The sequence below is a fragment of the Oncorhynchus masou genome, chromosome 27 (assembly GCF_036934945.1).
Source record: "Oncorhynchus masou masou isolate Uvic2021 chromosome 27, UVic_Omas_1.1, whole genome shotgun sequence".
NCBI classification, from domain to species: Eukaryota; Metazoa; Chordata; class Actinopteri; order Salmoniformes; family Salmonidae; genus Oncorhynchus; species Oncorhynchus masou.
This window is the reverse complement of record NC_088238.1, coordinates 17,682,479-17,695,778: the sequence shown is the minus strand read 5'-3', so window position 1 is coordinate 17,695,778 and position 13,300 is coordinate 17,682,479. Positions and strand designations below refer to the sequence as shown.

The following is a 13,300-nucleotide window of genomic DNA, read 5'->3' as shown; positions in this document are numbered from 1 at the left end:
CGAGAGAAAGAGAGAAAAAAATATAGAGAAACAAATGGATAATGGAGGGAGAGAAAGAGAGTGAAACAGATGAGGCTATACTCGGCCTTGTCTCAGGATGGTAAGTTGGTGGTTAAAGATATCCCTCTAGTGGTGTGGGGGCTGTGCTTTGGCAGAGTGGGTGGTGTTATATCCTTCCTGTTTGGCCCTGTCTGGGGGTATCATCGGATGGGGCCACAGTGTATTCTGACCCCTCCTGTCTCAGCCTCCATTATTTATGCTGCAGTATTTTATGTGTCGGGGGACTAGGGTCAGTTTGTTATATCTGGAGTACTTCTCCTGTCTTATCCGGTGTCCTGTGTGAATTTAAGTATGCTCTCTCTAATTCTCTCATTCTCTCTTTCTTTCTCTCTCTCGGAGGACCTGAGCCGTAGGACCATGCCTAAGGACTACCTGGCATGATGACTCCTTGCTGTCCCCAGTCCACCTGGCCGTGCTGCTGCTCCAGTTTCAACTGTTTTGCCTGCAGCTATGGAATCCTGACCTGTCCCCCGGATGTGCTACCTGTCCCAGACCTATTATTTGACCATGCTGGTCATTTATGAACATTTGAACATCTTGGCCATGTTCTGTTATAATCTCCACCCGGCACAGCCAGAAGAGGACTGGCAACCCCACATAGCCTGGTTCCTCTCTAGGTTTCTTCCTAGGTTTTGGCCTTTCTAGGGAGTTTTTCCTAGCCAACGTGCCCCAACACCTGCATTGCTTGCTGTTTGGGGTTTTAGGCTGGGTTTCTGTACAGCACTTTGAGATATCAGCTGATGTACGAAGGGCTATATAAATACATTTGATTTGATGATGGAGAAATAAAAATACAAAAAAAGAGATGCTGAAAAGAGAACAACAGAAGAGATGCTGAGACGTGGAAAGAGATACAACAGAAGAGATGCTGAGACGCGGAAAGAGAACAACAGAAGAGGTGCTGAGACATGGAAAGAGAACAACAGAAGAGATGCTGAGACATGGAAAGAGAACAACAGAAGATGTGCTGAGACATGGAAAGAGAACAACAGAAGATGTGCTGAGACATGGAAAGAGAACAACAGAAGATGTGCTGAGACATGGAAAGAGAACAACAGAAGAGATGCTGAGACATGGAAAGAGAACAACAGAAGAGATGCTGAGACATGGAAAGAGAACAACAGAAGAGATGCTGAGACATGGAAAGAGAGCAACAGAAGAGATGCTGCTGAGACAGAAGAGATGCTGAGAAGAAAAGAACAACAGAAGAGATGCTGAGACATGGAAAGAGAACAACAGAAGAGATGCTGCTGGAAAGAGAACAACAGAAGAGATGCATGGAGCAAAGAAGAGACAACAGAAGAGAGATGCTGAGACATGGAAAGAGAACAACAGAAGAGGTGCTGAGCTGAGACAGAAGAGATGCTGGAAAGAGAACAACAGAAGAGATGCTGAGACATGGAAAGAGAACAACAGAAGAGATGCTGAGACGTGGAAAGAGAACAACAGAAGAGATGCTGAGACATGGAAAAAGAGCAACAGAAGAGATGCTGAGACATGGAATGAGAACAACAGAAGAGATGCTGAGACATGAAAAGAGAACAACAGAAGAGATGCTGAGACATGGAAAGAGAACAACAGAAGAGATGCTGAGACATGGAAAGAGAACAACAGAAGAGATGCTGAGACATGGAAAGAGAACAACAGAAGAGATGCTGAGACATGGAAAGAGAACAACAGAAGAGATGCTGAGACATGGAAAGAGAACAACAGAAGAGATGCTGAGACATGAGAACAACAAAGAGAGCAACAGAAGAGATGCTGAGACGTGAAAAGAGAACAACAGAAGAGATGCTGAGACATGGAAAGAGAGCAACAGAAGAGATGCTGAGACATGGAAAGAGAACAACAGAAGAGATGCTGAGACATGGAACAAAGAAGAGATGCAACGTGGAAAGAAGAAGGGATGCTGAGACATGGAAAGAGAACAACAGAAGAGATGTTGAGACATGAGAACAACAGAAGAGATGCTGAACGTGGAAAGAGAACAACAGAAGAGATGCTGAGACATGGAAAGAGAACAACAGAAGAGATGCTGAGACATGGAAAGAGAACAACAGAAGAGATGCTGAGACATGGAAAGAGAACAACAGAAGAGATGCTGAGACATGGAAAGAGAACAACAGAAGAGATGCTGAGACATGGAAAGAGAACAACAGAAGAGATGTTGAGACATGGAAAGAGAACAACAGAAGAGATGCTGAGACGTGGAAAGAGAGCAACAGAAGAGATGCTGAGACATGAAAAGAGAACAACAGAAGAGATGCTGAGACATGGAAAGAGAACAACAGAAGAGATGCTGAGACGTGGAAAGAGAACAACAGAAGAGTGCTGAGACATGAAGAACAGAAGAGATGCTGAGACATGGAAAGAGAGCAACAGAGGAGATGCTGAGACATGGAAAGAGAAGAACAGAAGAGATGCTGAGACATGGAAAGAGAACAACAGAAAGAGTGGAAAGAGAGCAACAGAGGAGATGCTGAGACATGGAAAGAGAACAACAGAAGAGATGCTGCTGAGACAGAAGAGATGGAAAATGGAAAGAGAGCAACAGAAGAGATGCTGAGACATGGAAAGAGAACAACAGAAGAGATGCTGAGACATGGAAAGAGAAACATGGAAAAAGTGCAACAGAAGAGATGCTGAGATGCTGAGAAGAGATGCTGAGACATGAAAAGAGAACAACAGAAGAGATGCTGAGACATGGAAAGAGAACAACAGAAGAGATGCTGAGACATGGAAAGAGAACAACAGAAGAGATGCTGAGACATGGAAAGAGAGATGGAGAATAAAAAAATGAATAGAAAGAAAACCAGAGGGGCCTTCCTATCAGCAGCTCGGCTCAACCCCAACGCCTTCCTATCAGCAGCTCGGCTCAACCCCAATGCCAGGGCCCATTCTAGGGGGAGAGCCGGCTCGGTACTCCCCCCTGTGCCCTCCGACCTCCATAGAACTCCACTAATGCACAACATCACTCATCCCATTGCCAGAGGAAATGCAGAGATCTAACTTAGACCACGAGAGAGTCTTCAGTGAAATAGTGGGAGTCCAGTCTGCTATGAACCAAAACCCTTCCATCCACGTGGTAGTCTAATGCCCAGTCCAGAGACAACCACAAGCCCAGAAGTCCCCTAGACACAAGTGTAGATCTGCCCATATTACTTGCACCTATACCATTAAGTTGCATCCACATGTAGTACCAAGGATCGAGGAGCTTATTTTGGACAGGGCCAGACTTCAACTTGGACCTGACCGACTGCCTGCCAACAGCCAAAAACATAATGAGTTGAGTCCTACTTATTAACATATCAACACGTTCCCTTAACGTCATAAAAGTCTATCAGAATGTCATTAAAATAATACAGGATTTCACTTTATCTGGTGAGCTGCACCCCCAGCTCCACATGAGGAGAGAGAGGAGCCAGTAAGATTTACTGCCTGCCTGTCTGTCTGTCTGTATATACAGTAAAGAGGAGGAAAGAAATTAATGATGTTGGGCTAACAGATGTTAGCCAACTATTCATCTCCTTGTCGAGGAGGGGTCCCTATGGTGTTGCAGGCAGACACTATGCACATAGGTCTGACTCTCTATTTGGACCTTTCCCTCTTTTTCACCACATCCATCACCGTGTCTCTCTCACTGTGTGTCTCTCACTGTGTGTCTCTCACTGTGTCTCTCTCACTGTGTCTCTCTCACTGTGTCTCTCTCACTGTGTCTCCCTCTGGGTCTCTCATGTTTCTTTCTCTCTCTCTGTGCCTCTCACTCTATCTCTGTGTGTGTCTCTCTCTCTCTCTCTTTCTCTGTGTGTGTGTGTGTCTCTCTCTCCCCATCTCTCTCTCTGGACAAGGATAAACACACCAGCTTGTATTTAGATTTAGCCCCAGTAAACTGGAAACTGGAAAACTGCATGCTGAAATGACAGCATTATGATCCAGCGGGAAATTATACAACAAGTTCAAAATGTTACAATGAAGAACTCTGGAACCAGATAAAAACAGCCCTCAAATTCAACTCTGGACCTATTTTTTTGTTCCCCTCTAATCAGGGACTGAATTATTGGGACACCATGATTCTCCTCTAATCAGGGACTGATTTATACCTGACACACCAGGTGTGTGATTCTCCTCTAATCAGGGACTGATTTATACCTGACACACCAGGTGTGTGATTCCCCTCTAATCAGGGACTGATTTATACCTGACACACCAGGTGTGTGATTCCCCTCTAATCAGTTACTGATTTATACCTGGGACACCAGGTGTGTGATTCCCCTCTAATCCGCGACTGATTTATACCTGACACACCAGGTGTGTGATTCCCCTCTAATCAGCGACTGATTTATACCTGGGACACCAGGTGTGTGATTATCCTCTAATCAGCGACTGATTTATACCTGGGACACCAGGTGTGTGATTCCCCTCTAATCCGCAACTGATTTATACCTGGGACACCAGGTGTGTGATTCCCCTCTAATCCGCAACTGATTTATACCTGGGACACCAGGTGTGTGATTCCCCTCTAATCAGCGACTGATTTATACCTGGGACACCAGGTGTGTGATTCCCCTCTAATCAGGGACTGATTTATACCTGACACACCAGGTGTGTGATTCCCCTCTAATCAGGGACTGATTTATACCTGACTTGAGTACCCTGCAATAGAGCAATCTCCAAATACACTTTAATACAACTGACTACACAACCTTTACCTAACAAGCTACTATACCAACTTCAAAGTACTCCTTTAGTGATATTATAATCCATGTCCTAACGTCAGACAGCAGATGTAAGCCCTGAAAAGTCACACCTGCAATCAGTGATCAGTCAAGCATTCCAATAATAGTTACATGAAACCCAAATGATGCCTGCTTCATTATGTGTAATTCTCCCACACCGGGACAGTCTCCCGCTAACCAGCTGCAACTCTCAGCCCTTAAGGAGAGGGGAACAAACTTGTGTTGTGGTTCAACTGGAGGGTGCTACATGCATTCGGTTACTCGTCAGAAAAGGTCGCTGAACTCGGCTGTATATCAAACGCAGGAATATTTAGAGGTCTGTACATCTGTCCATTTGTGCTGGGGTCTGTGTGCATATCCATCTCTCTGTCTGTGCATATGTGATTCATTCAATCAGTCAGACAGTTTGCATGAATAATCCACCAGCTGATCAAGGGGGAGGGGAGGAGGGGGCGGAGGGGGAGAGTCAAGGTGTCCTGGGGGAGGTGAGAGTGGGCCCTGTATTTTCATCTGGGTCTGAGGCTTGCATTTTTCTCATGTCTGTGGCTTAGTGAGCTCAGCTGGAGTGCACATAGAACATTACCTCAGTCTATACATCTCTACTCTCTCTGCACTCTCTTTATCTCTTTACTCTCTCTTCTCTCTCTCTACACTTTCTTTCTCTCTCTCTCTCTCTCTCTCTACTCTCTCTCTCTCTACTCTCTCTCTACATTCTCTTTCTTTCTTTCTCTCTCTACTCTCTCTCTCTCTACACTCTCTTCTACTCTCTCTCTCCCTTCACTCTCTCTCCTTCCTTATGTTTCTTTCTTTTTCTCTCTCTATCCATCTCTCTCCATCTGTTTCTCTATCTCTCCCTCTTTCCCTGCCTGCTTTCTCTCTTTTGTTCACTCCCTCCCTCCCTCTCCACTCTTCTTTAACTTCATCTCCATTATCTCCTCTCTCCTTCCTCTCCGACCCCAAACATTGCTGTTAAAATGTCTTGTGGCTAACGAGCAGTGCTAACAAGAACCTGGCTCCAAACCATCATTAGATATTCACTGGTCTCGCTTAGCTTAACCTGAGAGCTTTTCCTGCTGTACCTACTGTACTTGATGACCTTTCCTCTTTCCTTTCTGACAACCCTCCCTCCCTCTCTGACAATTTGTTTTTTGTTTAACTAGAGCGATGTAAGACGGGATAGGTCCAGGGGGGGTAGGATGTGTGTGTTGTGTGTGTGTGTGTGTGTGTGTGTGTGTGTGTGTGTGTGTGTGTGTGTGTGTGTGTGTGTGTGGGTGTGTGTGTGTCATAACACTACAGTGTTTAAGTGATGTATAAGTGTTTGGCTCTTCCATTCACTGATGTGAGAAGAGGGGGAGACATTCTGTCTCAAAGAGTTTTACTCAGAAGGAGCTCAACTCATTAACCATCTGAGTATGTCACCCAACAATCTCACTTTAGCCTACAAGGCCCAACACTCTAATGAAGCCTTAGAAATACCACAGACTGACAAATCTGCATATCCCACAGAAAAATAACATTTAAAAATTTGTTCAAAATAGAGAAAATTACGTGTGTTCGTGAGGGAAGGATTCAGTCCATGACTGACAGGGAATCTTGGCCTTGGTTACCGCCCTCCTGCCTTTGTAGTTCACCCCGGAACCGATGATACACTCCCTCACATAATCTAAAAATGCCAAGACGAGAGAGAAAGACAGAGACACAAACATTCATGTCAGAGTTAGCAAAACACTGTCATTATTTGCATGGAAGATATAGCTCCCTAAAGTTAATTAAATGTCACTTTGGGGCGTTTCGTCAATTCTCAAGCGCGAGACTCCACAGCTTAAACAATCCCTTGGGTCCAAACTGTAAACAGCGGCCATGTTGTTATTGCTCTGGTTGGTTCACTGCATGTTTGTGTGCACATCTCTGGCCACTGGAGTTACATAACTAGAGCGGGAAGGCAGTTGTTGTGTCAACAGACAGAGAGCTCTTAAACCTTAGAAACTCAAGCTCGAAGGATCCGTCACACCACAAGAACCATCACTCTAGACAAACAACCTATCTGCATTGCTATAAACGTCTATAAACTTTCCACTGACATTTCAGAACGTTTCGGAGAAAAGAGAGAGTGTATAATGCCATGTTTGAGGCAGATCTCACTAAGTCAACATTAACGGTTATCCAGCGTTTTTTCCAAGACAACATTTTACGAGGCTTTGGAGGGGGAAAAGCGACAGTGTAAGGCTAAAATGTAATGTTTGAGCTCAAGTCAACAGTTATATTTACCTTTTTTCTCATAAAGGTCGAAGTTCACCCTGTGTTCCCTGTGAGCACTGTCCATGAAGCGGTCAAAGGGAAGCAAGTGGCATTTCCTGTTTTGATGGTCAAAGTAGAATGCCCTGTAAGAACAGACAGGAAGTAGTTGAGAGATGAGCACTGGGTGATAAGAAATATGAAGGCTGTATGAAGGGAGGAGGGGAAAGAGGGAAAATGTAGGTCACTGGAGAGAGAGAAAGATGGAGAAACAGTGAGTGAGTGAGTGAGTGAGTGAGTGAGTGAGTGAGTGAGTGAGTGAGTGAGTGAGTGAGTGAGTGAGTGACGTGTGTGAAACAGTTGTGAATTTTGCATGCATCTGTCTCTATGACCATCTTTTTTGTTTGTGTGAGATGCACCTGCAGGTGAAGGTTTTCTTGTTCTTGCTGCACTTGCGAGCACAGTGCTCCAGCGAGCGGCTGTTCTTGACCATGGAGGGCTGGGGGCAATCTGGACACAGCAGCCTGGTGTCCTCACTCTTCTGGTACTGCTGTAACAACTGCTTCCTGCACTCTGAGACAGGACAGAGATGATACTTCTGTAACGACTGCTTCCTGCACTCTGAGACAGGACAGAGATGATACTTCTGTAACGACTGCTTCCTGCACTCTGAGACAGGACAGAGATGATACTTCTGTAACGACTGCTTCCTGCACTCTGAGACAGGACAGAGATGATACTTCTGTAACGACTGCTTCCTGCACTCTGAGACAGGACAGAGATGATACTTCTGTAACGACTGCTTCCTGCACTCTGAGACAGGACAGAGATGATACTTCTGTAACGACTGCTTCCTGCACTCTGAGACAGGACAGAGATGATACTTCTGTAACGACTGCTTCCTGCACTCTGAGACAGGACAGAGATGATACTCTGTAACACTCTGAGACAGGACAGAGATGATACTTCTGTAACGACTACCCTGCACTCTGAGACAGGACAGAGATGATACTTCTGTAACGACTGCTCCCTGCACTCTGAGACAGGACAACGACTGATGATGACTGCTCCCTGCACTCTGTAACGACTGCTCCCTGCACTCTGAGACAAGACAGAGATGATACTTCTGTAACGACTGCTTCCTGCACTCTGAGACAGGACAGAGATGATACTTCTGTAACGACTGCTTCCTGCACTCTGAGACAGGACAGAGATGATACTTCTGTAACGACTGCTTCCTGCACTCTGAGACAGGACAGAGATGATACTTCTGTAACTACTGCTTCCTGCACTCTGAGACAGGACAGAGATGATACTTCTGTAACGACTGCTTCCTACACTCTGAGACAGGACAGAGATGATACTTCTGTAACGACTGCTCCCTGCACTCTGAGACAGGACAGAGATGATACTTCTGTAACGACTGCTTCCTGCACTCTGAGACAGGACAGAGATGATACTTCTGTAACGACTGCTTCCTGCACTCTGAGACAGGACAGAGATGATACTTCTGTAACGACTGCTTCCTGCACTCTGAGACAGGACAGAGATGATACTTCTGTAACGACTGCTTCCTGCACTCTGAGACAGGACAGAGATGATCTGTAACGACTGCTCCCTGCACTCTGAGACAGGACAGAGATGATATACTTCTGTAACGACTGCTTCCTGCACTCTGAGACAGGACAGAGATTATACTTCTGTAACGACTGCTTCCTGCACTCTGAGACAGGACAGAGATGATACTTCTGTAACGACTGCTTCCTGCACTCTGAGACAGGACAGAGATGATACTTCTGTAACGACTGCTTCCTGCACTCTGAGACAGGACAGAGATGATACTTCTGCACTCTGAGACAGGACTGCTTCCTGCACTCTGAGACAGGACAGAGATGATACTTCTGTAACGACTGCTTCCTGCACTCTGTAACGACTGCTTCCTGCAGACAGGACAGAGATTATACTTCTGTAACGACTGCTTCCTGCACTCTGAGACAGGACAGAGATGATACTTCTGTAACGACTGCTCCCTTCTGAGACCAGAGATGATACTCTGACTGCTTCCTGCACTCTGAGACAGGAGATGATACTTCTGTAACAACTGCTTCCTGCACTCTGATATAGGACAGAGATGATACTTCTGTAACGACTGCTTCCTGCACTCTGAGACAGATGACAGAGACTGCTTCCTGTGAGACAGACAGAGATGGAACAAACCGATGGAACAGACAGACGGTGAACAGAAAGAGAGTAGACAGACAGACATGCACACACAGAATCTCGGCTATCAATCTCACACACACACACACACACACATACACACGCGCAACACTAACTCCGCTTCCCTCAATCAATGTGTATGAAGCCCAGAGCTGCCCCACCATTAAATGTTAAAACAGTGAAGTCAGCTGTTTATAGGTCAAGAACCAATGAACCATCATTGTTTGTATTATTTGACTGTTGGTTTTGCCATTTATGAATGTGTTATTCAATGTGTTTCTATGGGCTGTAGTAGTAGAGGCCAAATTAAATATTTGAATATATGTTGTTGATACCTACAGGGGTCCTGAAACTGTAAATCAAATAGCTAAATGATCCATGGTATGACCATCTTAAAACAATTCCATATGTCAGCTTAGTAGACCTCCCCAACGGCTTAGACTTTTAAGGGTTGTTCGTGTCTCCTGGCAGATATTACGTTACACATAAGAAAGCTACAGGGACCTCAATTGAACATGTGAGAAGTTACAACTAGACATACTTTTGGTGTGAAGGGGTTTATAGGACTGAAGATATTAAACTTGTTATCACATGGTCTCTCAGAGTTCTCCTCATTGAAAATCCATAAATAAAGTATTTAAAGAGCATATACTTTAGTGGTGCAGTCTTTCCTTCATCATTTGTGACCAGAGTGAAAAATTCTCAATTGAAAAGTGCTTAGGAGTTTTGAATGTAAGAAACATGTTAATGCGACCACATCAGAGACAATTCGTTGTGTCTGTACTCTGCAGCTCACTGTGCTGTCTGTGAGACTCTCCGTGGTCGGAATGGTTTCTGGGAGGACACAATGCCTGGGCGGCATTAGTACTAGATCTGGGACTCATCACGCTGTTGTTCTAACATGCAACCCTCCTCACGCCTCGCAAATACACTTCACTCAGACTCTTCCTCTCCCTCAGACAGAGCCAAATAGACATTCCGTTATCTCACCGACGCAATATCAGATTTAGGCGTATTCGTTTTTTAAATTGACCAACGTTGGTCAGATATAATCCGAGTTTTTGGGGGAGTGATGACAAAAGACAAACTTCGGTTTGGTATTAGCGGGTTAGGTTTTAGTCCACTATCTTGGCATTAACGTTAAACATGCCAATGTGGGAAGACTGGTACCGTTCCTTTTTCCAAAGTGGAGAGGACCTGTATCCAATAAAACGCATCTCCTGTTTAAACAGCAAAGGAACCGGTTAAAGGTGCGTCTCGTTATCGAATTTGCATACGCATTCAATCTGTGTAAGTGAACATTTGCGAGGGAGTTAATGGAACTCGGCTCTGCGTCCAGATGTGGCTATAGCGCAGCTCACCTCTGCGCGCACACGCAGGACGCATGCGCACAACATCCACTGGGTTTAACCAGAGCAATTTAATTTACCTTGACTGAGCTCAGGAATTAAAATGAAGTTCATTTGTAATTTTCCCTGAGCAGTTAGTTATAGGTCTATTTAGGTGTTTTCAATATAGCTTGATTATATCAACATATCAGTTGCGTGGATAACTGCACGAAATTATTTCAGTAGCTATGCATTTATCGTTCCAGGGACAGTAAAGGGCCTATTACATTAATGAACTTGACTTATAAAACATGTTAATGACAAAGCAGTTATATCGCCAGCAGACGCACTTCAAAAACATGACTGCAGCGCAGAGGATCTATGATGTGTACTATAGTTACCTTTACGCAGATGGCCTACATACATTTGGTATTTATGACAGTGAAAACAAAGTAATTTCTCACTGACATGCACCTTTTCTTACGAGTCAATTGAACCACTCGGCCCAATTCATGAATATAGCCTAACACTGATATAGGCCTCTTTTTAAAAACAAAATCTTTGAAACCGAGAATCTGTTAAATTCAACATATGCCTCTTTTTTTAAAGAAAATCTTTGAAACTGAGAATATCCAAAAATCAGTGTTTCACAAATGATTCTCTCTACTAAGCAGCATCATCGTGTTACCTTCGCCTACATGCCAAAGCGCAACGCACATTCCCTGCCGCACCAACCAGCTAATGCACTCATAGGGACAAACTAAAGACATGGCCACCTCAATATCATTCCAATCAACCATACAATATCAACCATTATCAAATTCCTCGAAATAATTCAGGCCATTGATCACCACTGTGGATTTTGATAGATGTTGCAGCGTATCAATGTATCAACCACTAATTTAATAATGTTTTACGTTTAGGCTACCAACACAAATAAACATTTTAGTCTTCATGGCATATGCAATATTTCTGCGCAAAAGTAAAAGTGTGCAGGCCAGTTAAACGTAGGTTATAAATGATTGGTCCATGGAAGTGCTACACTTCAATCCATTTCATTTACAAGTCTTCGGATCTGTGTGATATATTTAGAGAACTCGTTCCCTTTCACGCCTATGAAAATGATATAGCCTATACGCACAGCCACTAAACCGAATATCAATGACGGGTTATGTAGGCTATACATAGTTTACCGTTAGGTCATATTGCCTAGTATCATTTACCTGAATTCACAGCGAGCACAACACACAAGAAAAGTTTGTAAATCCAGATGATATCTGCCTTCATTTTTGATGGAGTAGAGTGTATTATCCTAATCCAAGGTTTGCGGCGTGGATTGATTGAACGTCCTCTCCGCGTTATACCTGTTTATATGGTCCGATCTGGGATTAACAGGAAGAGCCCACAGTGCAGCCAGCGATGCCCCCTTTACTGGAAAGAAGCCGTCCCTGGTTCAACCCCCAGTCCGCTTTATCAAACCGGTTCCCCTCCCCCAGCTGTGCGGCAATTAACCAGCACTTTAACCGCACTCTCGTCCCTTCTTCAGCCAGTTTCCACAGGCTCACGCAAAGTACGTTTGTCAATTTGTTTATCTTAAGCAGCTGGGGGTGATACCAAAACGGATACATGTAATTTCCCTTGTAATAGACTGAGAGCTAATATGTAGAAGTTTATGCATTTTGGTTTCATTTGGCACATTTGAATACAGCTGGTCAGAACGTGTCCGGGTCCAATGCTTCAGCAAGGGACTGGGTTGATGATAAAATATGAAAAAATGTTTGAGAACTAGGCTTGATCCTCCCCCTTGATAAGATGTAGGCCCCCCCTTCCGACTTTGGCTGAAGTTGCAGAAGAAACTGGGATGATTTGCACATGCATGTAGAAACTTTATGCAGCGCATTGATTAAGCCCCTAATGACCTAAATGCTGGCAAAATGCACAAAAAACCGCCTTGCACATAAACGCATGGGGATTAGCCTAGGTAACTCATTTTTATAAATTCCTGAACACATGGATTCAGTTATCTCCCCCAAAATGGAATTGAGAATTTGTGGAATGCAAGTTCCATAAAGTAGTTGGCTATAGCTTGTGTTAAATGAATGTACCCAGTGAGCAAAATTGGTTGAAATATGTATTTTCAAAGTATTTAACCTCTTTTCTACGTTTTTTAAAGTCTGCTCATAGGGTTGGCTCATGAATGGTATAGATGAGTGATAATTCAAAAACGAGAGAAACAAAATATAGGCCTACTGGATAATATTGCAGCAAATGCCACAGATGCCACGAGACAAATATATATATTTATATATGTCCAAGCTAAAGCAATATTTTAGACAAAATATGAGTGGGGGAAAATAATAATTTCGTTTATTTGCTTACATTCTAAATCGCAGCATGTACTAAAATAATCAGCAGAAATGCTCCAAAATACAAAAAAAACTGAACATAGTAAGAACTGAGAAGTTGAGAACACAGGAATGTTGGAGGCAGGCCACCTTTAACTTGGAACGCTGCCCCCAAAGCAATGGCTTGCCATCAGATTTCTGGGACAGTAATAAAATGCAATGCCAGTTATTTCGGTCCCAGACCCACATCATAGACAGTAGCTTCAGGCTGCCTTTCGGGTTTCATGGCGGCATCCCATCGGGAGCCTTTTGGGTGACAGTGACAGGATCTACAGTCTTACAGTGAGGCGTTTTACTCTTGGTGTGGCGAGCGAGT

General features: G+C 44.1%; 1 protein-coding gene across 1 annotated transcript in view; it reads right to left on the bottom strand.

Moving 5' to 3' along the window:
* Positions 1 to 11,960, bottom strand: part of LOC135515698 (hepatocyte growth factor-like) — a 40,724-nt gene extending 28,764 nt beyond the window's left edge. Inside the window, exons 1-4 of the mRNA XM_064939381.1 lie at positions 11,803 to 11,960; positions 7,451 to 7,604; positions 7,065 to 7,177; positions 6,345 to 6,459 (exon numbers count right to left, since the gene is read on the bottom strand). Of these exons, the coding sequence (XP_064795453.1) occupies positions 6,345 to 6,459; positions 7,065 to 7,177; positions 7,451 to 7,604; positions 11,803 to 11,866 (446 nt within the window). The 5' untranslated portion in view covers positions 11,867 to 11,960. The remainder of the gene's footprint in view (positions 1 to 6,344; positions 6,460 to 7,064; positions 7,178 to 7,450; positions 7,605 to 11,802) is intronic.
* Positions 11,961 to 13,300: the final 1,340 nt, after the last annotated feature.